Here is a 26,943-nt window from a genome sequence, read left to right as displayed (position 1 = left end):
GGACAAGCACTGGAGTCGTCAGCAGGAGAGTCCCTGAGGAAAGCAGGGTAGGGGACGTGGAGCGGAAACCCACTGGGTCTTCTGCTGAACGCTCCTCTCTGGTGCTGTCTCCTCAGCCCATAGGGCTGACTGTCCTGTTTTAGCTGCTTGACCTTGCTTGTTTGGATCTTCCCTGGATTCACTGAGACACTCAGCATCTTTCTTCTAAATGCCCTGTTTGCTTAAGATGAGTCAAAGTCACCTGGGTTCTTTACAACCATGAAAAGTTTCACCAACACCAGCACCCCTGCCTCACCGGGAATCCATGACCCAAACGGGGACAGGAAGAGAATGGTACGGCAGCTTGCAGAGGCCTACGAGCATATTCCAAACCACTGGCGGGGAGCTCCTGTTATGAAGGAAACTTATTTCCTAAGACAGAATATTTACTAATGTTTTCTCACCTTCTCTCTATCCCCTCACATCAAGTCTCACATATTAGCCGGTCCGGGGCTTTATGTAACTTGATGTTAGCCATGTTGAAATTCAAAGCAATCTGGCATTTGGTAGTTACATGGGCCGTGTTCCCTGAGTGGTAATTAAGTGGGCTGTGTTCCGTCCAACCACCTAATAAGTGCCTAGGTGACGATTTTGGCAACCTGAGATTAGGTGTCCCAGAAGCCATCCTTTAATCCACCCAGCAGAATGTTCTAAGGTAGAAGCCTGCAAGATGGAAAATGACTGAGCGGCCCTTCACATTTCTCTGCACTGAAGGCGGGGAGCGCTGGCCAGCCCTGGGCAAGGTGGCATGTGCCCGAAAGCATGAATGACCTTCAAACCAGCGTTTCAGGAGCCTGATGACGGTGAAAACCTAGCATGTCATCCCACACTCCTTTACTGTTTAAAAAGATTTCGTAATTGTCTCGATGTTGCTAGAATGAGGGTCTACACAATACAAGACCATAGGACCCTCTGGGGCATGTTCAAGGGCAACGTCCACCAACTCTGCTCAGGTTCCAAAGGGCTCGGCTCTGTCTTTCTCCCCAGGGTTCTCCTATCACACACTCCAGGTTTGGAGAACAATGGAATGTAATGGTTAAAAGCATAGTCACTGAAGCCAGATCACCTGGGCTCAGACTGTAGCCGGGCCATTCGCTGGCCATGTTTCCTTGAGCGAGGCACCTAACCTCTCCTTGCCTTGCTTTCCTGTCTGTGACATGGAAGTGGCAATAGGACCTACTTCATAGGGTTGCTGTGATAATTAAATATTAATTAATTCAACACAAATGAAGTATTTGGCCCAGCTCCTGGCACTCAGGAAGCACTTCACAAGGAAGAGCTATTCTTATGCTGGGCCTGGATAGGAAGGGAAAGAAGAGAAAACCTGAGATGTGACAATAGCCCACAGAATGACCGACTTCTTACCACACATCTGAATTCGAGAGTTGCCTCATCGCCTCATTCAACAGCCACTCACAAAAAATATTTACTGAGCACCAACCACAGTGGAAGGTCATCTGATGCAAGGGTGGTGACAGGCAGGCTCTTGTTCAGGTCACAGACCTGGCATGTGTGGTTGAGCTCACCTAAGATAAATGGGATCCCATTGGAATGCTGGCTATAAAATAGCGAGCAGGACGACAGAGTCCCTGACCTCGGGAAGGCGTCATTCAAGTAGAAGGGGCAGACCTTTAAGCCATCAACCCACATAAAACTGTAACAACAAATGGTGTCATACTTCATGAAAGAGAAGTGCTAAAAAGGTGGCCCTCAGGAGGGGAGGGTGCCATGGAAAGTCATGAGACCCGAAACGTAAACAGAAGTGACCCAAACAGGGTCAGGAATAAGTACTCCAGACAGAGAGCACCTGCAGAGGCCCCACAGCAGGAAAGAGCTTGTGTCTGAGGAGGTGAAAGAGGGGCCTTAGGTACGGGGGTGGGGGAAGGATACAAGAGGAGGCAAGACTGCTGCCACACTCGCACACGTGCTGTCGTCCCTACACGGTGTGAAGGAAGAAGGTGGCTCTCATCTCCTTCTCGACTCCTGTCCATCCTAATTTCTAGGTACTTTATACTGACAGCAGGAAACTGAAATTCTTTCAGCAAATCAACAAGAAGCACGTAAGCTGCTTACTTACATAGGACAGCAGCTTAAAAGTATCTCTGTTCATGCACCCGGTATTTCTTCAGAGGGTAGCTTGGTCTTTCAAGGATATTCTTTACCTCAGAGATCGAGTCTTCCTATAACAAAAACAAATCCAGCAATTGCATTACTCGTAATGTAATACAGACCAATGAAATCAGGATGTGTAGTTTTGTATTTATGAGGTCTATGAATCCCATATATGCTGTGTATGTTGCGTTCACATGTCTGTGTATGTAGATACTATGTTTTTCTCCTCCCTCCCTTTCTTTCTTTTTACATTTTAAAGGGATTCCCTTACTTCAAACAACTGGGAATTAACAAAGCAAACAAATGACTTTGCAGTGAGACAGTAAAGTAATTCACCGCCCTGGTGATTAGGGTAATCAGTTACCATTTATAAGCATGAGCCTATAAATCTAGGATGTGCCAGTATTTAAATAAGTCAAGATGACCAATTCTACTACATGGTATAGTTAAATCCAACCACGGGGACACTATCAACCTTCCATTTGAATTTTTTTGAACTGGTGACAGGTCACAGCTAATGGCAGTACATCTGCAGGAGATAAAGTACTGGGTATATCTATCTATGGATCAGAAACACTCTCCTCACCCCCATAAGATTCAAACAGTCAAAAACACCTTGTTAACTCTGAGGAAAACTTTTTTGCATGTTGTGGGCTCACGCACACAGACCACACACGTCCCTGGATTCTTCCCTGGACTGGGATTCCTGTCCAGAGCAGAAGGGAATGCGCTTCGGGCCAGTTACACCGTCGTCTCTAAGTTCTTTGATGGCACCCTGCTCCCTCTCACTGTAGGACCTTCTGCCTGATGCATGCTGTGTTCCGAAGTAGCTGCTACGCATGGCTAAGATTGAAGCTCCACCGTCTCTTCCTCAGGGAAGCCTGCCCTGACTGCCAACCAAGTCAAATACTCCCTTTCATACACTCTCAGGGTACCATGTGCCCTCCTTGGTGAGCATCACAATTTTACATTTATTTCTGTGGTTACTTGATTAATGTCTGTCTCCCCTGCTAGACTATGAGACCCAGTCCCCATATTATTTTCTCAGCAAAGATCTAATGCCATCAGAAGCCCTGACCTTGTTTAGGTGTTGCTGAGCTTGGTGGGACATGAGAAGACTGCAGACCCTTTCGTGGATCTTCTTCCACGTGGACGGGGACCCAGGGTGGAATCTGCTCAACAGAGTAAACAGGATGGAGTATTATGCAGCTGATAAAAAGGACACTTAGAGTGCATAATAAGAAGGGTTGATATTTATAGCTTAAAAGTGAGAAAAAAGCAGCAACATGCAAACTAGTGTGCCTAGCATGGCTTCAGTGCCTTTATTAAACCTACACATAGGAAAAGCATTGGGAATAAAAACCACCGAGATGTTAAAAATAGTGTGTCTGGATGTGTGATTCTTTTCTTCTTTGTACTTCACTGTGTATTTTAGATATTTCTCTAAAGAACAAATCCTTTTACATTTAAAAAATGTAATCCAAAATTTTTTAATACAAAATTTAATCCCAAATGTTTTCCACCACGAAGATTTTATTTTATATGTCATGTGCTTTAGGCCACCCAGACCCAAACTTAACCACAGATCTTAGTGTCTTTCAGTTCCTCAAACGTGCATTTTCTCCCTTCCACATGCACTTTCCGGCACTGCTCCCTCAGGGAGAAGGCTGCCACCCCCAGCTCCCATCCCCACGCGTGTCGCGTCCTACCCACCCTTCAGAGATCAGTTCAGTTACCAGTTTCTCAGGAAAGTCCTTCCTGAGCCCCTTCCTGTAGAGGAAGTTGGCTTCCCTATTTCATGCACTTGGAGTCCACTTACCCCTCATTCATAGCACTTCCCCCAGTGGACATTTTGCCGTTATTTGCTTAATGTCTGTCTCTTCCAGACTGAAACTGGGACTGACACTCTTGGGATAATAGCTCATCTCAGGGCTTTGTAGGTATGGAATACCACAGGAGGAATTTAATACATATTTCTGGAGTGATTGAATTCATCCATTCATTCATTCATTTTGGGGGAGGGGAATGAGTACCAATCCTTAAATTGAGGCAGAACTGGCAATTTGATTATGAAAAGCACAGATATTATTTTCATAAAATGCCTAAAAATGCTATCAATTTGGATAAAATTGTTCTCTTTAATTAATATACAATAAACACTAGAAATGACGGGAACATGTGAGAATCAGTCCAGTTGTTGCTATGGTCACCACACTAATGAGTCCTTGTGCAGCTGCCCCTCTGCTTGGTTTGGGGACCAGGTCCAGGCCACCCAACCTGGCTCCCTGTAACGATCATGTTCCCTCTTGTTTTTCAGGGAGACAAGACCAAGAGAATGACTGGATCTACACAAATCCATTACCAACCCAGGAAAACAATTCACAGCAAATGAAAGCACCACCTAAAGCACTGCCACCTATGTTTAAGAAAAGGCCAGGCACATCATTTCTGTGCTCCTCTAAGAATTTTTAAGAGGAAGGAAGAGCAATATTTTGAAGCTATAAATAAAACTGGCATTTACAAGCAGCCACCAGAGGGACACTGTAAATGCTTTTTCATTGATCTTGAGTAACTGGGGCCAAAACGATCCCTGCACCTGTTACCCTTATTACCATATACAATCGGCACTACATTTGGAGATCTCTGCGGATGGCGAGTCCACCGGCAAGAGCCGTGCTTGCCATGATTATGGCCTTCTCATGCAGCGGGAAGATTGAGGATGGGTGCGGAAGGGATGTGACGCTATCCAGACACTGGAGTAGGCAACGGGCTTGAGAGTGTTCCTCCCATGTTTGGGACTACCATTCCCCATGCTGCTAGTTAAAAGGGTTCTGCATTTCCTCCATTAAAACCCTGGGCTGATTCCCACTCCAAAACTTGCCTGCCAATTCATCCCTGCAAACTTGGCCCTTGCTGATTTCAGTATTAAGTCAGCAGAAACTCAAAGCCATTTCTCATGTGCTTCTGTGATCTGAGCAGAGGGAGACTAGTCCCAGTGGCTCACATGAAAATAACAGTGAGTAAGGCAGAGGCTAAGCCCTGGTAGTGAAACCATGCCCCTTATGGTTGACTACCAGAAATGCTTGAGCCTGTCTTACAGAAGATAAGGAAACAGCTTGTTAAAAACCCCTCTGCTTGCAACCTGCCTTTACTGATTAAGCTTGCTTTTGTTTTTTGGTTCTTTTTTCCCTTCTTTAATTGCATACCCTCCAAACTTCACACAGCCTAGAGTAATATACCACAAGACTCCTTAACCACTCCTACAGATGAAGCCTCTGACATTATGGGTCACTGTAGTCATGGAGGGCTTAAGTTCTTTTCCAAGAATGTGGAGTTGGATACTGTCCAGTTGGGACCTGGTTGGGACCACCGACCCTAAAACTGTGTCTGCACAGCCAACTGATGAACAATTTTTTGATATCAGAGAGCCGAAAACTCTACCCTCAGATCATGCTAAGTACCTACATTTTTGAACACGCATTCCATGAAGAAGCATGTAAGCCAGATATGCCTGGGCCAAGCATGGATTACTTCACCTTTTCTCTACCTCCAATCACCTTGCCTCATGCCTAAGACCACCCTGCTTCTTGATCCCATAAATATCTCAAGCCCCTCGCCTTCGGGGAGGCAGATCTGAGACTTGTTCTCCCATCTCCTGATTTGGCTGCCTTGTAAATAAACACATTCTCTGCACCTCAGCATCTGACTTGCTGCGCACAGGGCAAACAAACCTGGTTCGATAACAGGAACACCTTGCGTTCCAGGGGCAACCTCTGTGATCACACTGAGATCAATAGGGGATGGATTCTTCCCCAAGGATACAACAGGATATCCTTTACTCAAAACAGCTGCCTTCAAAGTATTATCTTCAGTGCCACTTCCCTGAAGGTTAAGGTGACAAACTATCCTGGTTTTCCTGGAACTAAGAGGTTTCCCACAATGCAGGACTTTCAGGGCTAAAACCAGGACAGCCTTGGGCAAACCAGGTGACCTTTGTATAGCCACGTTACGCTTTGTCACTGATCATGGCCTTATTTACAAATTCATAGTTTGATTAGTTCCAAACTTATCAGTTTAGAGTGACTCTGGACACACAGAATTCACTGACTCATCAGAGATAAGTGAGAAAAAAAACCCTGGTCTGCAGCCAGAGTCGTCATTCTACAGTCAACTGTGCCAATTCCCGTGAATGACTTGCAAAAGCTCCCCACTGCCTTCCAACTGAGCCCAAATTCCTTAATTTGGTTTCCACAGTCCCCCTCAGACCCTCAGCCTTGGCACGCACTATTTCCCCAGGCTGCTCTAACTTCTAGAAGCTGACAGCTCCCCCATACCTTGTCACCTCCCATCCCTCCCCTCCATTAACTCTCAGAATCCAATCCCCTCCCCTCCAGGCTCACATGAAAATGTTACCTCCTCCATGAAACATTCCAGAGTACCTTCTTTCTCCTTTATGCTCTGATAGCATTTGGTCAGTACTGTTCTCAAAGTTCTGCCTTGTAGAAAACTCTCTGTGTACGTTTTTTTTTTTTTTAACATCCTCTGCAAGTTCTCAGAGATGAGAAGAAACGTCTTAAATGTTAGTATTTCTATTCCAGGCCTAGCAGGTTGACTATCAATCCTGTTTTCCTTCTGAGGCACTATTTTTGCCCCTTGTGTCAGCAAGTATTTATTTATTGAATATCTACTAAGTGCCATGAATTGGTAACTGATTCTTCATGTCTTTTCTTTTTTAATTGAGGTAAAATTGGTGAGGCACTCTTTTAACCACAGAGATTCTACATTCCCCTCCACACACCCAGTGACTAATCTTAAGGATTCTGACTCAATATGAGGCAATTCTTTAGTGAGCCAGAGTTGAGAATTACTGTCCTGCTGCATAAAGATACTCATGAAAGACTGGTTGAATGAATACATAAACCATCTAACAAATGTATTTAAAAAGAAACGAGGCTTCCCTAGATCTCCTTCCTAATGCAATTAACCTCCTCCGGCTCTGTCCTTCCCCTACATTTGGATTGTACTTCTGTTAAGTGCACGTCATAATCCACCTCACATTTAGTGACATGGGGTATGCCTGCCTCCCCGTGTGGTGTGTGAGCCAATAGGAAGTAAGGACATGTCACGATCACATACACTGCACATAATAGGCTCTCAATAAATGTATGCTCAATTCAGTCCCTCAGAAAAGCTTGCCATGCTGATTATAGGGACTTTGGGTGACATATGAAAACAAGGCACATGGGCAAAATCCATGAGCTTCTTCTAGTTCTGGCAGCAAAGAAGCCCTTTGGGTTGTAAGAAGATGGATCTTGATCACTACATCCCTTTTACAGATGAGGAAACTAAGGTCTAAATGGCTGAGTACTTGTGTGAGATCACACAACACTTGGAGACAGGTGAGCACAAGAACTCAAGTCTCCTGACTACCACCAGTTGAAGGTTCCTTCCTTTCTCTGTTTAAAACAAATTCTAAGTCTTTATATCTGGGGTAACCTCCCCACCTGCTTTGTCCACCTGTTAAGCTGCAGGCTGGAAGAGAAGCCAGAAGAGAAGGGAGGCCGGGCCCAGAGAGGGGTGTAAATGTTGTGTCTCACCACCTGTCTCTGGGACCCAAGGCCAATTTTTAAAAATCTACATTGTGCTATTTTCTTCCAATATAGTAACTAATTAAGAACTTACCATTCTTTAGTAGATTTTATCAAAATATTTTATTTGGTTTCCTCAAGTCCATTTTAATATAAAGGTAGTCTATCATTTCTGAAAAAAATCTAAGACTGCATTGTTACTTTCTTATAATTCCTACTAAAATTTCAGTGCCACTTCTGTTCCGGGATATTTACTACAAGTCTCTTTGTGAGCAATTGTGTTATTTTTATATGGAGATTTCTTTCTTATTATCATCACTAACCACGCAGAGAAAAGCAGACTGGCCTATCCTTCATTCATAACAACTATCTTAAAAATATTATCTTTGGTGCTACTTCCCTGGAGTTGTGACCAACTGTCCTGGTTTGCCTGGGACCAAGAAGTTTCCCAGGATGCAGGACTGTCAGTGTTAAGATCAGGTTAAAATCTGGGGCAAACAGGATGGTTAGTCACATTAGCAGGGAGTACAGTTTGGAAAATGAAGGTTCCTGCTCTCAATCTCTAGCCTGCCCTCCAGACATATGCAATTGCGGGGTTGTGTGTGTGTGTGTGTGTGTGTGTGTGACAATAATATAAACAAGCTAACCAACCATGTCTAGAAAAAGAGAAAGAAAATACACCCACACATTAATCATGCTTGTCTTTGGGTGGCAGGACTACAGGTGATTTTTTTCACTCCTTTTCATTTTTCTCTAATTTCCTAACTGATGAAATCACAAGCCTGAGTTCTAAAATTTATGACAGATAATAATGGATAGATAAATAGTATCTATGCCAATTTATCTATCTGTCCCATTTTGAACAAACATTCTGAGATATGCTTTCCAGAGGTAAAAGTCTCAATTCTTACTTTTGGGATTATTTTTCAAGGAACAGTAATTTTTCATATCAAGGTGTCCCCAGCGGAATACTCCTAAGGATGCAAACTGCTGAAGTGACCTGACTTTACTCCTGCCAGACCACAAGGCACTCTTCTAGCAAAGAGATGGGCGCTTGCTGCTGACCTTTCTCGGAGAACGGGCTGGTCCAGGAGAGGGCTGGGAGATCTGGAGTGCTGGCAGGTGGCAAATGAAGTTTTCCGGTGGAAATCGGCATCCCCTTGGTTACTGTAACTGGGCGAGGGCTTTCTGAACTTACTTGAATCTAAAGATGCTGGTGATTCATTCCTTAAAACAATGCGTTCGTCTGGCTCTTTGATAACCTGAGTGACAATGTGCATTAAGCTTCAGTTGTAGTTTTTGCTTTTGTCTGCTTAATTTACAGTCGGGGGTGGGGTGGGACAAGGAAGAGAACTGGAGGCAAGATGACAGAATATGTGCCCCGGGGATCTCCTGCAAATAAAAGAGGGGTGGGAGTAGAGAGACTAGAGACAAAATGCTCAGGAGTCAAGGGCAAAGAAAGATAAGCAAAATTCTGTACATTTGGCATATATGAACAAGCCAAAAGAAACTCATGCTCTGAACTTTGGCTTGCAAGGATTGGGGATTATTGGGTTTGGGAAAGATATAATTTTTGAGACAAAATATTTAAGTGCTATGGCAAAGGAAAACTCCGTGTACTCCATTTTCTTTGCATATGTCTATTCTCATGTTGTAACGTAGGAGGGGGCACCTTCGCCTGCACAAACCAATCAAGCTTTAAGAACAAGTGATTTATCACCTCTAAATATAAAGGTACTTGATTAGAGAAAAAGTAATGAAAATTCCTACTGATGAAGTAGGTATTGGGCCTACATACACCCTTACTGGTGATTCCTCCTACAAATGAAAAGAGTGTATGTGAGGGGAATACACCAACTAAAGCAAAGCAACTCAAGTTAAACTACAGCAATTCCATAAGCAGCATTAGCTAGAACTATACTTTCCACCCCTCGTGGAAGAAAGGCACAAAAATTGACATTAGATGGCTGGAAATAAACCATTTTACAAACGCTACTTCTAAAATTACCTTTACGTTAGCTGCAAGGCTGTCAAGGGAAGAAGCTAGAAGAAAGAGGAACAGGTGTTTCAATGACTCATTATTACCAGTTACCCCTAGAGCTGCTGTTGCATTTATTCCACAGCAGTACAAAAATACTACACAACGAATGAATTATCAGAGAACTTAAACGCTCCCTTGTAAATTATTCCATCACTTTTAAGTCTCCCTGAAGTCACAGCAATTCTATCCATCAGTTTTTCTGCCCTCGAGGTGGACAATGAGGTTATATTAATGACAGCACGTACGGATGTAGGAAGGGTGAAACTGAGTCTAAAGTGAAGCAACAGGTTCACTAGCCCTTGGACAGCCAGGAAAACTTATATTTGCCCCTGTGCCCAGAGCCTAAAAGAAAGCCATGTGGCTCAACATAAAATTCATATTCCATGCCTCTTCTGGCATTCCCTTTATATTTGGTTTACATAAAATCCTACTTATGCAGAAACTCTTAAGTATACTTGTCCGAGGTAGACACAAAAATGAATACATAAGAGCTTGGAAAAACAGCACAGTAAAAGTGTAAACCATTATGATTACCGAAGTAATCATACTAAGTAAATAGACCTAATGCCAGAGAATGGTAGGAATTACTAGAAGTAAAGTAATAAATACACATAGACGAAACCAAGAATAAATGGGATCTTACCAGGTTGAAAAAAACGATGCTTTTGAAATGAGTATTTGCAAAACTCTGTTAAGGCCACTGTGGCTTCCCCTAGCATGACTGGGACTCAGGCAGTGACAAGGGACTGCTGATTCCCCTATGCCACTGGCAATAAAAAGGAAGATACCAAAAGAGATTTTTTTAAGCATGCTAATTGTCATACCCTCTAGGTGTGCACGTCTGTGTGTGGCCATCTTGTCCCAGAAGCTCTCTTCCACCCGACTCCCAGCTGAGCAGGGAATCGGCAACGTTAAGCCCTCTTTCAGCTACAGCCACAAACCTGCCCTGTGGTGTGGGAACCCCCCTGCCACTGACTTTTGAACACTCCCTTTCACGGGGGCTTGCCCTTGTTCCCCTGCTTCTCAAAGCGTAATGGACCAGCAGCATCCGTATCACCTGGAAGCTTGTTAGAAAAGGATTCCAGGCCCCACCCCAGCCCTACGGAATCAGCAGCTGCACTTTAACTAGATCCCCAGGTGATTCAAATGCACATTGAAGTCTGAGAAGCACTGCTTTATTCTACCTTAGGCCTGGAGGAATGAGCTGACAGGTGACCTAAGGAAAGGTCTGGCTTGGAAGCTACAGGGATTCCAAGGATCTGAGCCCAGAGGTATGAATGTCTTCTCTAAATGTAGGTACTTGGTATGTGACCTGTACACCCTCTGTAACCTCTCAGGAACCTGAGTTCTCCACCTGCCAGGATTAAGAAAAGACAAAGGCTGAGACCAATGTGATATATGAGTCCCTTGTAATTGAGCTAGCATTAAGCCCAACTGTCCTCCCCGGGAAAGGACATTTCCTATTGTTTGCTTTCATAGTGATGGGGAAGACAGTGCTGCTTTTATGGGCTTCATGGGTGATTTTCAATCCAGAGGACTTAAATGTCAGAGGTGGTGAAGCACTTTCTGCTTCAAACCCTGTCTTCTGTCCTTGGTTTGCTGCTGTAGAACAGTCACTGTGATCCAAGAACATTGGCTTGAGTTTACCACAAGAGACTGTGCAGCCCCTTAAAAGCATAAACCTTTCAGCCTAAGATAAGAAACACTGTTGTCAGGGATGGTACAGGTCCAGTCTCAACAAGAGAATGGGCCACCACCATACCTTTCTAGCCTAAGAATTTTTATTAATTCAGGGATGGTTGAAATTCACTGCCATGACCTTCAGTATTGACATGGTTCATGTATTTCAACCGTAAAGGAAAGGCCTCCAAGGGATGCCTAAGCCCAGTGACTATCAATGTGTGATCCAGGGGCCTCCCCATGGGTCCCCAAGACCTTTCAGGAGCTCTGCAAAATCAAAACTGTTCTAATAATATTAAGATGTGAGCTGTCTTTTTCACTCTCATTCTCACAACTATATCATGGAGTTTTCCAAAAGCTACTGATATGTCATGACGTCACCACTCTGATGGTTAATGAAATATGTGCTTGTGTATTCTCATATCTTACAAATTTCTCAGTTTTAATTTCTAACGCTAAATATTGATAGATATCATTCACATACACAAAAACTCTCCAGGGTCTTCAATAACACAACGCAAAAGGGTCCTGAAATCTAAACGTCTGAGATCCCCTGCCTTAACCTCACTGCTTCAGACAGAATTGGCTCTCCTCCTTGTGACGTGGAATCTTGTAACGTGTTGCATCTCCTGATCTCCACCAATCCCCTGCTGCTTCCTATCCAGAGACATGGAGAGTCTTATTTGTTAGCTATTAGTGGTGCTTTAGCAAGGAGATCCCATCAGGACAAGCTGCTCCCTGCTTTTCCAGCTCAGCCAGGGAACCACCACAAGCAGAGCACATTCAGTGGTCACAGTACTTGGAGCAGTCTCCTTCAAGAGCTAGGGGAACTCTGCAACAGACAGCTTCCCAGCTGACTCTGCTCATCGGAAACCCCTCCCGGGAAACTCCACAGCAGGAGGGCACCTGAGAATTAGGCCCTGAGTTTCCAAAGAAACGTGTGAGTCCTCAGAATGAAAGAAGACGTAGAGGTAGGATGCACTTGTCCCATGGGGAAACTGTACAGGAGTAACAAGAAACTCGAGTACCTCTTCTCAATGGAAATGGAAAGTTTGGAAAATTAGATTTCCTTCTAGACTTCTGGGAATGATGCTCTGAACTGTTCCCACCAAAGGGCTTTGCACTGTCCACCTGAAAGGAAAGGAGAGAAATGAGACTTGAACCCACTGTAGCTTGGATCACCCTCTCCTCATTACCTGTACTGCCTTTCTCCCCCTCAATCAGTCATGCAGGTGCAAAAAGAGAAAGTTGGGAACAGATTAAATCACAGTCTCCAAGAATATAAAACATTATATCCAATAGGGAAACCTGTCCCTACCAGCACTGAGGTTAGAACACGAAGAGACGGGCGAACGCTGGACACAAATCATACTCTAACCACTGGTAAGGCTCCAGCCCAGAAGAGAGCAAGTGAAGTTTATTTCACATTCTTTTAAAACAGGACAGAGTCTCATGTTCCTAAACAGTCTGAGCAGTGCTGGCCTAGGAGGGGTCCTCCCTGAAGACAAGGGATTTTCACAAGGTGACGTTTCAGCCTTCTACCTCCCCTTCCGGTCTGAGTGTCTATATCCCCCCAAAAAATAATAGTGGTGATTGTATTATTTTACTTAAGCTGACCATATTTTTCCTACATTGGACAACACGATCTGCCAACAGGTCAAAATACTTGAAATCGGGACCCTTCCAGAATATCTACGTCGTAAACTTGCTGGATTTTCTTTGTAACCTTGTTTATTTCTGGTTTTTGTTTGTTTTTCTTTTTTATTTCAAGAAGGCATGTTATATTACTCTTCATTGTACTTCAAGAAATAATTTGATTGGAATTTATAACCTTGACAACACCAGGTCCTCTACATTTGAATGCTTCTACTTAACCATCAGATATCATCAGGAAATCTGGTTAAATAAAAGATTTAATATGTATAAAGCACTTAGGAAAGAGCTTGGTACATTAATAAAGACTGTATAAGAATTTGTTAAATAAAAGTATCAAGGAAGTTTTAATTCCCTAAGGAAACTTCCAAGATTTTAAGGCTATTTAGCCCATGATGGCATTCACTATAAAGTTGTATTTTATAAAAATTTATATCAAATGAGATAAATCAGACTCAATAAATTCAATCCAACAATATTTGTATGAACCCATGTTTAAAGAGTGGTTGCTAGATTTTGCCAAACATTTTTACCCAGGTCACCATGAAGAAAACTGCTATCCTGTATTTCCTAGCCAAACAACATCTCTGTTTTACCTACAAACCAACTCTATGTCCAGTCATCTCAGAAGCACCTTGACTTTGAGATTTACCATGCTTCATTCCTTGTGTCTAATACACAAACATGGGTAACTTTAAGTCAAATTATCAACTTGACAATAATATCAATAGTTAACATTCTGGGGACTTCCCTGGTGGCGCAATAGTTAAGAATCTGCCTGCCAATGCAGGGGACACAGGTTTGATCCCTGGGCGGGGAAGATCCCACATGCCAAGGAGCAACTAAGCCCATACACCACAACTACTGAGCTTGTGCTCTATAGGGCTCACGTTGCTGAACCCATGTGCTGCAACTACTGAAGCCTGCATGCCTAGAGCCCATACTCTGCAACAAGGGAAGCCACTGCAATGAGAAGCCTACACACCACAACAAAAAGTAGCCCCCACTAGCCGCAACTAGAGAAAAGCCCGCACGCAGCAACAAAGACCCAATGCAGCCAAAAATAAAAATACATAAATAATTTTTTTAAACTAGTTAACATTCTGGAGAATAAGTCATGAATGAGAATGTGGAATGGTGTTCATGAAAAATATGAACTAATGCTGGAAGTGTTTTTAATGTAATATTAACTGTAAATATCAAGAAATGAATCTGGGGCTTCCCTTGGTGCAGTGGTTAAGAATCCACCTGCCAATACAGGGGACATGGGTTTGAGCCCTGGTCCGGGAAGATCCCACATGCCAAGGAGCAACTAAGCCCAGGCACCACAACTACCGACACTGCGCTCTACGGCCCGCGTGCCACAACTACTGAGCCTGCGTGCTGCAACTGCTGAAGCCTGCGTGTCTAGAGCCCATGCTCCGCAACAAGAGAAGCCCCGGCAATAAGAAGCCTGCGCACTGAAATGAAGAGTAGCCCTTGCTCTCCACAAATAGAGAAAGGCCAAGCGCAGCAAAGAAGACCCAACACAGCTGATAAATAAAAATAAATAAATAATAAATAAATTTTTAAAAAATTAAAAAAAAAGAATCTGTATATACAGTACAATTACAACTTTGTGGGAAAAAATAAGGCCTTATGAATACCCAAAAACAAAGGTATCAAATAAAACAATGATTTTATTATTCTGGTGAACCTATGGGTAATTTTTTTCTTGAACTTTTCTATATTTTCCTTTACGTTTAAACTTGAGACTATGAGAACAAGTGTAATTAAAATTTGCCTACTGCTTCTTGAGGGCTAAATCTAAGATACCTTTAATCAAGGGCTCTGGCTACGGCACATGACTGCGTCTTCCTGCAGACACGTTTCCTGCTCCTACAGTGTGGCCACTGAGCAACAACCTCACTAAGAAAACTCAACCAGTTTTCTTAAAACTGATGAGGCTTTGGTTTCAGATTGGTACAGAGTATATGCCAGCCTTTGATATGCATCTTCTACTGCTGTCCGTTCATTGATTCTTCTGGATAGTGGCAGGTTATCATATATGGATAACACTCTCTATTAATCATTTTCAAAAATTAAAAATAGGGATGGCAGACATTTATTGAGCAAGTCTTCTGTATAAGACATCTTTATAGGAGTTTCCTGACAATGACTCTAGGAAGTGAACATGATTTAATCATAGTTGTTCTTCAATTTGAATTTCCTCTATTTATTTACTTACCCATTTGTTTTCATGGTCCAACCTTCCTTTATTCCACCCTCACTCACACCCAGACCATTCCAGAGGACTGTGAAAAATAATTTTAGGCTCACGTGTCTTACTACAAATGGAGGTTTTCTTTCTCTGGGTATTTTGAAACTATTTCCAAGGTTCAGGTGAGCTGGCTGGTCCTGAAAGAAACGCCTGGTGAAATATGGAGAGGGCGGCCGGGACTGCGTGCCTCGGGGCAGTCTGTCGAGATTACTCTCCCTTGGCTTCATCTTTATACTACTTAAGGGGAATTTTGGTCCATTTGATGTAGATAAAGGCCTTCGTGACTTACATCTTTCTTCCTGAAACCCCAAAAAAGAAACAATATTTTTAAAGAAGAAAACTCAATCAGAATATGACTGTGTTTAATTGAACTTTAAGGTAGAAGATTGAACACCTCAGATGTATAAAACATGAACTTAAGGAAGGGCATTTTAAAATTTTTCTTCAGGTTAGCTTAGTATCGCTAGTATAATATACTTCCACTATGAGGCTGAGTCAAAAATTATCTGCACTCCGGTTATATTAAAACTTCTGTTGGCCGCACTGTCTCATCAGCGCTTTCCATTCAAGGCTACTGTCTCCCCAGTCACTGCTGTGCAGGTGTGAACATGTTACATCAGTTCATTTGTAACTGTGGTGTGAGCAAAAGTGTATGCCCCACTTGTGATTTGCATGAAAGAAGAGAAGCGTGCAGTGATTCGTTTTTTGTGGTCTGAGGGTGTACGTGGTGCCGTTAGTTATCGAAGACTTTGTGCGCAGTATGGAGAAAGTGTTTTGTCGCGAAGTGTGTATAATTAGATAGAGAAGTTCAAGGAAGGTCGCACAAGGGTTAGCTATCAAGAAGAAGCCGGACGCCTATCCACGTCCATGGTTGATGACAACATTGAGTGTTCACATGAAATGATTTTGTCGAATAGATGAGTGACAGTTTTCTGGGATTCTCAAGGGCCAGTATTGGAACATTATCAGGAAAAATGTTCAACAATCAACAGTGCTCATTACAGTGAGATGCTTATTGAAGAGGTGAAGCCTAAACTTCGGATTAAACACAGAGGACTGCTATCCAAGGGCGTTGTGATCTTGCATGACAACGCATGTCTGCAGACTTCTGCCCACACTGTCGACACACTTCGTCTTGAGGTGTTAAATCATCCTCCCTATAGTCCTGATCTTACTCCATCGGACTTTCACCTGTTTGGTCCCCTGAAAGCAGCCCTACAAGGACAAAGATTCACTTCTGATGAAGTGAAGACAGCGGTGCATTCGCAGCTCGCAGCTCAGGGAATACGAAAGCTTGTTGACAGATGGACAAAGTGTATTAAAAAACGAGATTATGTCGAAAAATGATATATTTGTCTTTTCTAAAAGTTAAGGAAAATAAATTCTACAGCCAGAGTGCAGATAACTTTTGACTCACCCTCGTACTAGCAGTGAGATTTACTTGTATTATGAGAAAGTTGGAAAGTATCAGATACCCCCCCCACCCCATCATAGACAGGTGATTGATACAGAAATATAGTGAGAGAGAGAGAAACTGGCATATACTTGGGCCCAGAAATTTCACTTCAAATAATTTATTACAAGAAAATAATTATGGTTATATGTACAGCTATAGAAATTCTTAGAACACTTCAAAAATTAGAAACCAGTTGTATTGGTGAGTAAGCACTTTGCTTTCAGCTCCAAGCCCACCTTTCTCTACTCAGCTTTATGATGCTGGACCTGGCACTCCGCAAACCCCCTTCTGCTTTCCCAGCTGTTCTGTTAGGCTCCACCACTAGAAAGCGCTAGAGGGAGACAGGAAGACTAGAGGAGGAGGAAGGAACTGGGGACTGCTAGTTTTGCATTCTATTCCTGTCAGCATCACCCCAGCAACCATTTTTCACCTTGACAGTAGCAAATGGTTCCCAGTTTATAGTTTTTTCCCACCATAATCCAGAACTAACCTCATAGCACCAGGTGGCCATGAGTCTAGCCCCACAGGATCCTTCCTCCAAGCTCCTGTGACACCAGCAATGAGCAGTGTCCCTCCTTAGAGGTCTGAGTCCCAGCTCATCAGAGTCTCCCCTCTGAATTTGTGAGGAAGCACCAAGGAGAGCAGCCCCTCCCGACAAGTCTGGGTGTCCTTTCTGTGGGGTTTCTTCCCCCACCTTCTATGTTCTTGATGACCCAACCTCTTCCCTCTGTTCCCCAAACCTAGAGGTAGAAGCCACTTCCTGCAGTTACTGTCTCCATCACTTCAGGGTTCCCCTCTTCCTTTCAATCCGCCAACCTTTATTTGCCTTTTTTTTTAACATTAAATCTTTCTGTTAAAATAACAGGTACGGGGACTTCCATGGTGGTACAGTAATTGAGAATCTGCCTGCCAATGCAGGCGACATGAGTTCAATCCCTGGTCCAGGAAGATCCCACATGCCACGGAGCAACTAAGCCCATGCACCACAACTACCGACCCTGTGCTCTAGAGCCCATGAGCCACAACTACTGAAGCCTGTGCACTCTAGGGCCCACATGCCATAACTACTGAAGCCTGTGCACCTAGAGCCCATCCTCCACAATAAGAGAAGCCACCACACTGAGGAGCCCATAGACCGCAACAAAAAGTAGCCCCCGCTCACCACAACTAGAGAAAGCCTGCGTGCAGCCATGAAGACCCAATGCAGCCAAAAACAAACAGACAAACAAATAATTTTTTTTTAATGACAGATATGGTTTGTTTTCCTGACTGGAACCTCACTGATATATCAGCTAAGTACCCAACAACAGGAAAATGAATTATCAAAACTTATGGTGCTTCTCTACAATGGCATACTATGAAGCCACAAAAAATTGCCTGGCTTAAGAATACTTAAGGACATGAGAACACGTTCATGACATTCGAAGTGAAAAAATGTTATGAAATGATATGCAGCATATAGTAAAATCCTAATCGTCTAAAATTACTAGAAGCATATGTCATGCTCATCTCTAGAAAGTAAGAATGACAGGTAATTTTTATTTTTATTTTGTCCTTTTTGCTTATCTGTATTTGCTAATTATATAAAATAAATGGGATAATTTTGTTATAAGAAAACAGTGAAAGCTATTATTTTAAAAAGTTAACACTTAAAAAAGTTAATACAGAAAGACCTATATTAGGTGATTAAAACAAGGTTAAAATGGTGGAGTGGTAGAAAAAGAATAACAACCTGAAAAATTGCTGTGCACACTTAAACAGATTGGAGAAAACAGCGGGTAAATAAACAGAGACTAAAAAGCAGCTATTGCTGTCCTGAAAATTAATCACTGGTTTTCCATTTATGAGTTATGATGCCCAGGGGATTGATGGATTTGCACAGATTAGTGGCCCGTCTCATTCGGTACCCCTCAACCCAAAGCCCACATTTGCAAGGTATTTTCTAGTACCCCAGGTGAGGTCTACAAACTATATTCATTAATTCTCTATATCATTTTAGAAAGGATTTTACATGGTTGCAAAATTATGGACAATAAGGTAAAATAAAAACAGAAAGAAGTCAGGGTGAAGGGGAAATTAGGAACAAGAGAGTAAAATGAAGGTAGTGCTCACGGATGCCCCAAGACCTGCACTGTTACCAAAGGTGCCCCCCAAATACAACCCTGAGCTTCAGCATCAGCCCAAGAAAGAAGGAAACACTACTGCTGATAAAATCAAGAGTAAAACTCATGGAACAACGACAACAAAAGCTAACGTCAAGCTTGTGACCGAAGCTTCTGGATCATTCTGTTCCACCAATTATGCCATGATGAATACATGCCAAACATACTCACTCTAATGTGACAGGCTGAACAAACAGTTTGACTATGAAAATTCAAACCTAGCAGTAAGGTTTCTGTTTGTCCAGTTGCATCTAAACTTGGTAAAGCAAGTTAAGGCTGATATTCTTTAAATTTATGGAGAAAATTCCTGACATTTCTATCACTGGATTCTTGATTATACTTACAAGAAATCTGTTTCTATGCAGAAACACACATTCTCTGATGGCTGTCCTTGTAGAAAATTCTATTTTGGGAGCAATGCCCTGAAAATAAAACAACATAAAGGAAACAAATAAAATTACTGGAAAGAGGGTCTCTGCTCCTCCCATCCTAACTTGACATCATCCAAGAACCTAAATGCTCTTTTGTGTAGTTGGCATAATCTACATATAATATCTAAAATATATACATAACAAATATATATACAATGAAATATTATTAAGCCTTTATTTTTTTGGCTGCTCTGGGTCTTCACTGCTGTGTGCAGGCTTTCTCTAGTTGTGGTGAGTGTGAGCTACACTTCGTTGCATTGTGCGGGCTTCTTATTGCAGTGGCTTCTCTTGTTGCGGACCACTGGGTCTAGGTGCATGGGCTTCAGTAGTTGTGGCGCATGGGCTTAGTTGCTCCACAGCATGTGGGATCTTCCCAGGTCAGGGATTGAACCCGTGTCTCCTGCATTGGTAGGTGGATTCTTAACCACTGCACCACCAGGGAAGTCCTACTGAGACTTTAAAAAAGAAGAAAATCCTCCCATCTGAGACAACATGGAAGAAATTATAGGATACTATACTAAGCGAAATAAGCTAGACAGACACAGAAAGGCAAATATTGCATGTCTCACTTAGATGTGGAATTTGAAATAGTCAGACTCATAGAAACAGCTAATAGAATGCTGGTTGCCAGGAGCTGGAGGATGGGGGAAATGGGGAGATGTTAGTCGAAGGATACAGCGTTTCAGTTAGGCAAGATGAACACATTCTAGAAATGGAATGTACAGCAATGTGAGGACAGGTAACAATACCATATTTTATGTTTGAAATCTTCTAAGAGGGTAGATGTTAAGTGTTTTCACCACAAAAAAAAAGATAATGACAGTTAACAATGTTAAATGATGGATATGTTAATTAACTTGATCATGGGAATTCCCTGGCAGTCCTGTGGTTAGGCTTCAGCACTGTCAGGGCCTGGGTTCAATCCCTGGTCGGGGAACTAAGATCCCACAAGCCACATGGCATGACCAAAAAAAAAAAATTGAGCTTGATTGTGGCAATTATTTCACAATGTATATGTATATCAAAAATAAAGTTGTATGCCTTAAATATATACAGGTTTTGTCAATGATACATCAACAAAGCTGAGAATAAAATAAAATATATACATAATAAGAATAGCTAAACACTTACATAATACGACATACTACGTGCCAGAGCCTGACTGAAGTGCTTTGCATATATTAACTCATCTAATCCTCACAACAACCCTGTGAGGCTGGTCCTAATAGTATCTCCACTTTGTAGCTGGGTGAGCTAAAGCACAGGGAGTTTAAGCAATTTGTCCAGCTAGTAATGGCAAAGCTGGTAACTGAACCCAGGCATTCCAACTCACGTCCACGCAATTAGCTACTCTATTTAAAACAGTGGACCACGGAACTGAATGAGATTACCTAGGGGGAGGGATGGATAGAAGTTCTCCTTCCCTACCTTACCTGCTTTGAAAACATACTTAAATCTCATACAAAATATTTATGTTCATTTCCAAACTCTTCATTTTGTTTCATTGATCAATACTTTTTTTTGTTCAGTACCATACCGTCTAAAACATTGTGATACATACATATACATATATATACACATATACATACATATATATACATATATATACATATATATACCCTATCCTACTTAATTCTCATAGTTCTACAAGGAAATTACAATTATTAACATCAATCCACTTTATAAATGATAAAACTGAGAACTGGACAAAAACTTGAAACAACACTAATGTTCTTCATAGGTGAATAAATTGTGATATATCAATGGATATATAATGGAATCTACTCAGTAATAACAAGGAACAAGTTACTCATACAAACAAATACATGAATGAATGTTAAAAACGTTGTTCCAAGTGAAAGAAGCCAGTCTCCAGTGGTTACAGACTACATAATTCCACTTATGTGACATTCTCAAGATGAAACAAAGCTATAATGATGGAGAACAGATTACTGGATTATGGGGGAGGATGTGTCTATAAAGGGATAACATGAGGGAGATCTGGGGCATGATGGAACTGTTCTGAATCCTGATTATGATGGTGGTTTCACAAATCTATACATGTGTTAAAATTCATAGAACTGTGCATCCAAAAAAAAGTCAATTTTACTGTACAGTCATTTAAAAAATACAGTTTTTTTTTCTTAAAAAAAAAAAAAACTGAGGCAGAGAGCAACATTAAGCAATTTTCCGAAGGTCACATGTCTTATAAATCTCAAAACTGGGACAGGACTTGGATCTGAATTACACTGTCTCCAACTGACCCCATCAAGTCACCTGCTGCCCCTCTGAACACAACCCTCTGCTCTCCTCTCCCCCAGACAACACCACCTGGCCAGGTATTTCTTGTCCTGATGGTGCTTTCCCTGTCTGCTTGTTGCCCATCCAAATCCTACCTGTTTCTCAAAGCCTGGCCTCACCCGCTCCCCTCCAGGCACACCCATAGTGACTTCTCCCTCTAGTCGCTAACAGCTCTTTTCACTTATATAACATACTCCAAGTACTTGCAAGAAGAATTTGCATCAGTTGAAGCCCTAGAGGGAAAGGAAACCAATGTACACTGCATGTTTATGACAGGTACCAGGTGCTGCTAGAGGCTTTCACATGTGCAATCTCATTTAATCCTCACACAGCCTATGTAGTAGACAGTTATATCCCACTTTAAATGTGAGGGAACAGGCTTGAAGAGGTTAGTCTGTCCAATGTCACACAGCTGGGGATTAGTAAAGCCAAGAGTTGAAACTCTGTTGGGCAGCAAAACCTATCCTCTTTCCATTACCTCATGCTACCTCTTAAGGGGCCTCATGGATGAATTAGCTCATTTCCTGCGCATTCATCTTGTCTACAGAACAGGTCCTCGCACACACAACATACATTCTCAGCATTTTTTTTTTTTTGGCCCCTAGAATGCACAGTACGCCCATGAGAGTGTTAGGCCTGGACTGGTGACTCAAGATTTCCAGGCTTATAAACACAAGATCCCAGTTGCTACACAGAGTAGAATAATTGGGGTGGGGGAGAGGGGGTCGGTGGCATTTCATAAAGAATGCATGATAACATGGCCAGCAATAGCCTCATCTCCGGTTATCAACACCGCCCGGGACTTCCCTGGTGGCGCAGTAGTTAAGAATTTGCCTGCCAATGCAGGGGACACGGGTTCGATCCCTGCTCTGGGAAGATCCCACATGCCACGGAGCAACTAAGCCTGGGAGCCACAACTATTGAGCCTGCGCTCTAGAGCCAGCGAGCCCCAACTATTGAGCCCACGTGGCACAGTTACGGAAGCCCACGTGCCTAGAGCCCATGCTCCGCAACAAGAGAAGCCACCGCAATGATGAGCCCACACACCGCAATGTAGAGTAGCCCCTGCTCTCCGCAACTGGAGAAAGCCTGCAACAACAAAGATCCAACGCAGCCAATAAATAAATAACCTTATTAAAAAAAAAAGACTGCCCACATGAAGAAGAGGGTGGGGGAGAGGGAGTTCTGGGGTCTGCAGCACCACTGGTGGGTATCCAAAACCTCACGGGTACGCAAAGCCCCAGGTCCCCAGTGGCCCAGTTGCCTGAGCCTGAACAAGTCATCTCAAGCCACAGACTGGTGTCGTCTTCTTAATGCCTCATGGAGAAGTAGTATTAATGCTTGAATGACAGTTTAATAAAATATAACAGCTCACATTTATTGTGCACTTAACTATACACCAAGTACTACGCTAAACACTATACATATATTACCTCATTTAGCCCTCATAATAACCCTATAAGGGAAGAACTATTACCAGTCCCATTTTACAGATGAGGAAACTAAAGTACATGGAGATTAAGTAATTTACCCAGAATTATAGTTATTGAGTGTCAAAATTGGGCTCGAACCCAGACAACCTGAGTCCACACTTAACCATGGTTTAGGTAGCTCCACTCTGTCTAGAGAAGAGGAGGAGAGTCCCCTACCAGTAAGGAATCCACAGCCTATAACACCATCTTGTTCACCTATTTGATCTCCACTCCTGGCAGTGACTTACAGACAATAAGGAGAAATGTATTTTCTTTTTCATAGAAGTACTGATTTTAGCATAACAGTTTGGAGCTGAAATTTTCAGGCTCTATCTTGTGCAGTCCCCTTAGTGATGGGATGGTCGTGAAGATGGTTAGGTCAATAAATGGATTCAACAGGATTTTTCTAAAGTCACTGCACTAATGAAAAATTGAAATTATGAACTGAAAATTAATAATTAAAAAATAATATTCTTTCTACTTAATTTACAAATTCAGTCTTTACCTAACAGAGAAAAACATATTATACTCCCCACCTCAAAATTCTTGACCTCAGCAGGAAAAGGATGCACAATAACATGGCCGGCACAGAAAAGAAAAGGCTGTTATGGTAACAAGTGAAATGAAATAAAATATAGAAGTACAAAGAAAAAGTCACATTTTATTGGAGGAAATAAATCTAATTCTTAATGAACTAAGAAGACAAAATAAATGAAGTGAACGATTTGCCTGACCTGCACATGTCATTTACTCTCATGCCCTACAACATTAATGAAAAGAAACTGGACCCTGGGCTGAAATGAACATGAGAGAATTAGCATCGTGCAGTGACTGAGTGCAAACTTCGAAGCCCGACAGGCCAGCCTGAGAATCCCTGCCCCACTGCTCACCAGTTCTGTGACTCTGAGTACCTTTCATAAATTCTCCATGCCAGCTTCCCCATGCCTAAAATGAGGAAAATAATAGTAGCCACTATGCAGGGTTAAGGAGGATTGAACAAGATAACCCATGCAAGGAACTCAGCACTTTTGAGCTCCTCTATCTTTTTACAAATTGTTTTAAATATACTTTGATTAACTTTATTGCAAGAATTCATACTTTACCTCCAATGCATGAAGATCTTTCCCTGCAGTTTTAAAGCTCTTTCCCTTATGATTACTTGCATTTATGAATAACTACAAACACAACTTCCCATAGGTTCTTCTCCCTACTTATGCCCATAAAGTTAAACAGAGATAACATTTGGGAAAATATGAGAAAGTGTGCTTCTTCTTGTCTTGATACTTAGCTGGATACCAGCCCAGTGTTTGTAGATAGAATTTACGTAATGGAAAATTTGAGCAAACTAAAGTAATATAAAGAATATCCCCCACCTAATTCTCATCCGTTTTTATCCCTTTTTGCTTCTGAAGAGCAAAATACCAATAATTCAACATAATAAAGGTGAGCATCTCACAAGTACCATGGATATAAGTGATACACAGAGAATATCTCTGAGGAAAAAAAATGATGTCAGTGATATTCACCAAAGCTTCAAAGATTATACAGGGCTTAAAGTTATGGTTATTAGGAATTCTGATTAGGAGAACTTTCAATGAATACTTGCTGTTTGAAGTATTAGAACTAGAAGTCCTATCATCATAAACATCATAGAAACAGGGCTCCTGCATGTTATGTATTCTGTATAGTACTCTCAACAAAATGGAGATGATAACACTTTACTAAATTATAATAACAGTGTAACAGTGATTCACAGGGCAGTAACAGACAAGTTGAGTATTAAATATGCTTTTTATAATTCACAAAGATGTGGCCCTTAAAACAGAGGTCAAGTAACATAAAAGTAAAGAAAATTGTCAGAGTTTCTGCAGCATTAAAAATTATTCCAGATAACATCAAAATGAATATTTTGAATTTGGGTTCAGATAATGCCCCCCCCCAAACAGTTAGATAATCAGTGAAATAACTGCTGTATCTTTTAAGATCCTTCAGTAAAATCAGTCTGTGAACCTCTGTCAGTTTCCCTTCCTTAACTGGAGACCATATAATATCTGCCTTGGCTGACTCGAGAACTGTTATGAGGATAATAAGATATCACATGAAAAAAACCAAAGTACAAAGTAAATGAGAGGTAGCATTATTACTATTACTACTCTATTTTACTCTTATTATTACTAAAACAATATCTATGATTAAATAAACTGATATTAAATCTTTCAGTTAGTCTGCATTAAGAGGAGATTGAAAAAACAGACACAGAAAACAAACTTATGGTTACCGAAGGGGAGAGGGGGTGGGGGAGGGATAAATTAGGAGCATGGGATTGGCAGATACAAACTGCTATATACAGAATAGATAAACAACAAGGTCCTACTGTACAGCACAGGGAACGATATTCAATATCCAATAATAAACCATAATGGAAAAGAATATGAAAAAGAATATATATATAATAACATACTATTATATATAATATATGCAAAACTGAATAATAATATATATTATATATATATAACTGAATCACTTTGCTGTACACCAGAAACTAACACAACATTGTAAATCAACTATACTTCAATAAAAAATTAAAAAAAAAAAAAGAGGAGGTGAAAGAAGCAACCTTTTATAGCTATGTGATCGTGTGAATATGGCAGTGACTTAGCCTGGTTAGATAAGACTCCACATCTCAGATCAATAGCGAGAATCAGTATCATTTAGTATTTTGAGTGGGGCATCTAACCAGGGCTGCTAAAGAGGACAACAGGAGCACCAACCAAGATGAAGTGGTCTGCCCACGAACAGGTCTTATCAGGAATAAAATGTTCGGGTCCCAAGAATTCCTGTCCCAACAGAAGCCCAGCTGGCACAGATCACTTACAGGAAAACCTTCAACCGTCTTCATGAGTACCTCCCTACACATCCCAGGGTGTGAAGGTGTCAGCCTGGGTTCAGGAAAGAGAAAGTCCCGTGTGTTTTCTTCATAGTAGGCCAACTTTTCCCACACTAGAAATAAAGGAGAAAAGGCATAAGTAGATTTATGTTCTGAAAATGATGTATCTACATCCCCGAGTTTAAAAAAATAAAAGCTTAGGTGATAGCAGAGACAGCACTCAGATAAAAACAGACATTTTGATCACAGCACCTGCTATTCAAGAGGCGATGACATCGACTACTCTTATTTCATGCATAATTTTTAAAAGCCTTCCCAAGTCACTGTAGGGAAAAAGATTATCTAAAGGGTTGCTCCACAAAATAGAACAAAAAGGAAAATCTGTTTCTATCCATGTATCCATTTTTACCTTCGACAAATGTTTTCTAAGGACATACCATTGGGCCAGATCCTAGGGATAAAACAGGTACAGGCAGACAATGCCCTGTTCACCCAAAGGTTACAGTGTAGACTAGGGCTCAATGTGTTCTGTGAGGCAGGAGTGTCAGTGTCCCAGTGGCCCAGAGAACAGCCAGAGCTATGGTTTTCAGCAGTACTGGTACCAAACCCAGGGATATTTTAGATATTTGTGGGGAAATTTCTCAGGCAGGAGCCAGAGTTTAGGGTATCCTGCAATGCTCAAGACACTCCTGCACTACTTTTTAATACCCTACCAGACATTCTTTCAGGCAAGAAATCTTCTTATAATTATCTGAGTCTGGAACCTAACTGTTACATATAAACACAAAGCATTTTTTGTACAACTTAGAAATACACTGAATTTTCAGGAACGCATCTTTCAAGTTTCACCTGAAGTGTTTT

General features: G+C 41.8%; 1 protein-coding gene across 2 annotated transcripts in view; it reads right to left on the bottom strand.

Moving 5' to 3' along the window:
• SPATA6L (spermatogenesis associated 6 like) overlaps positions 1 to 26,943 on the bottom strand; it is a 48,701-nt gene that overhangs the window by 3,742 nt on the left and 18,016 nt on the right. For both annotated transcript variants that reach the window (XM_057724558.1, XM_057724559.1), the window contains 8 exons: positions 26,071 to 26,195; positions 19,336 to 19,413; positions 15,433 to 15,672; positions 12,489 to 12,591; positions 9,748 to 9,782; positions 8,805 to 9,001; positions 3,230 to 3,323; positions 2,117 to 2,219 (listed from right to left, as the gene is read on the bottom strand). In XM_057724558.1, coding sequence (XP_057580541.1) covers positions 2,130 to 2,219; positions 3,230 to 3,323; positions 8,805 to 9,001; positions 9,748 to 9,782; positions 12,489 to 12,591; positions 15,433 to 15,672; positions 19,336 to 19,413; positions 26,071 to 26,195 — 962 coding nt within the window. In that variant the 3' untranslated portion in view covers positions 2,117 to 2,129. The remainder of the gene's footprint in view (positions 1 to 2,116; positions 2,220 to 3,229; positions 3,324 to 8,804; positions 9,002 to 9,747; positions 9,783 to 12,488; positions 12,592 to 15,432; positions 15,673 to 19,335; positions 19,414 to 26,070; positions 26,196 to 26,943) is intronic.

This window comes from Hippopotamus amphibius, chromosome 2 (assembly GCF_030028045.1).
Source record: "Hippopotamus amphibius kiboko isolate mHipAmp2 chromosome 2, mHipAmp2.hap2, whole genome shotgun sequence".
NCBI lineage: Eukaryota > Metazoa > Chordata > Mammalia > Artiodactyla > Hippopotamidae > Hippopotamus > Hippopotamus amphibius.
The sequence above is the reverse complement of the archived record's forward strand: the minus strand, read 5'-3'. Positions and strand labels throughout refer to the sequence as shown.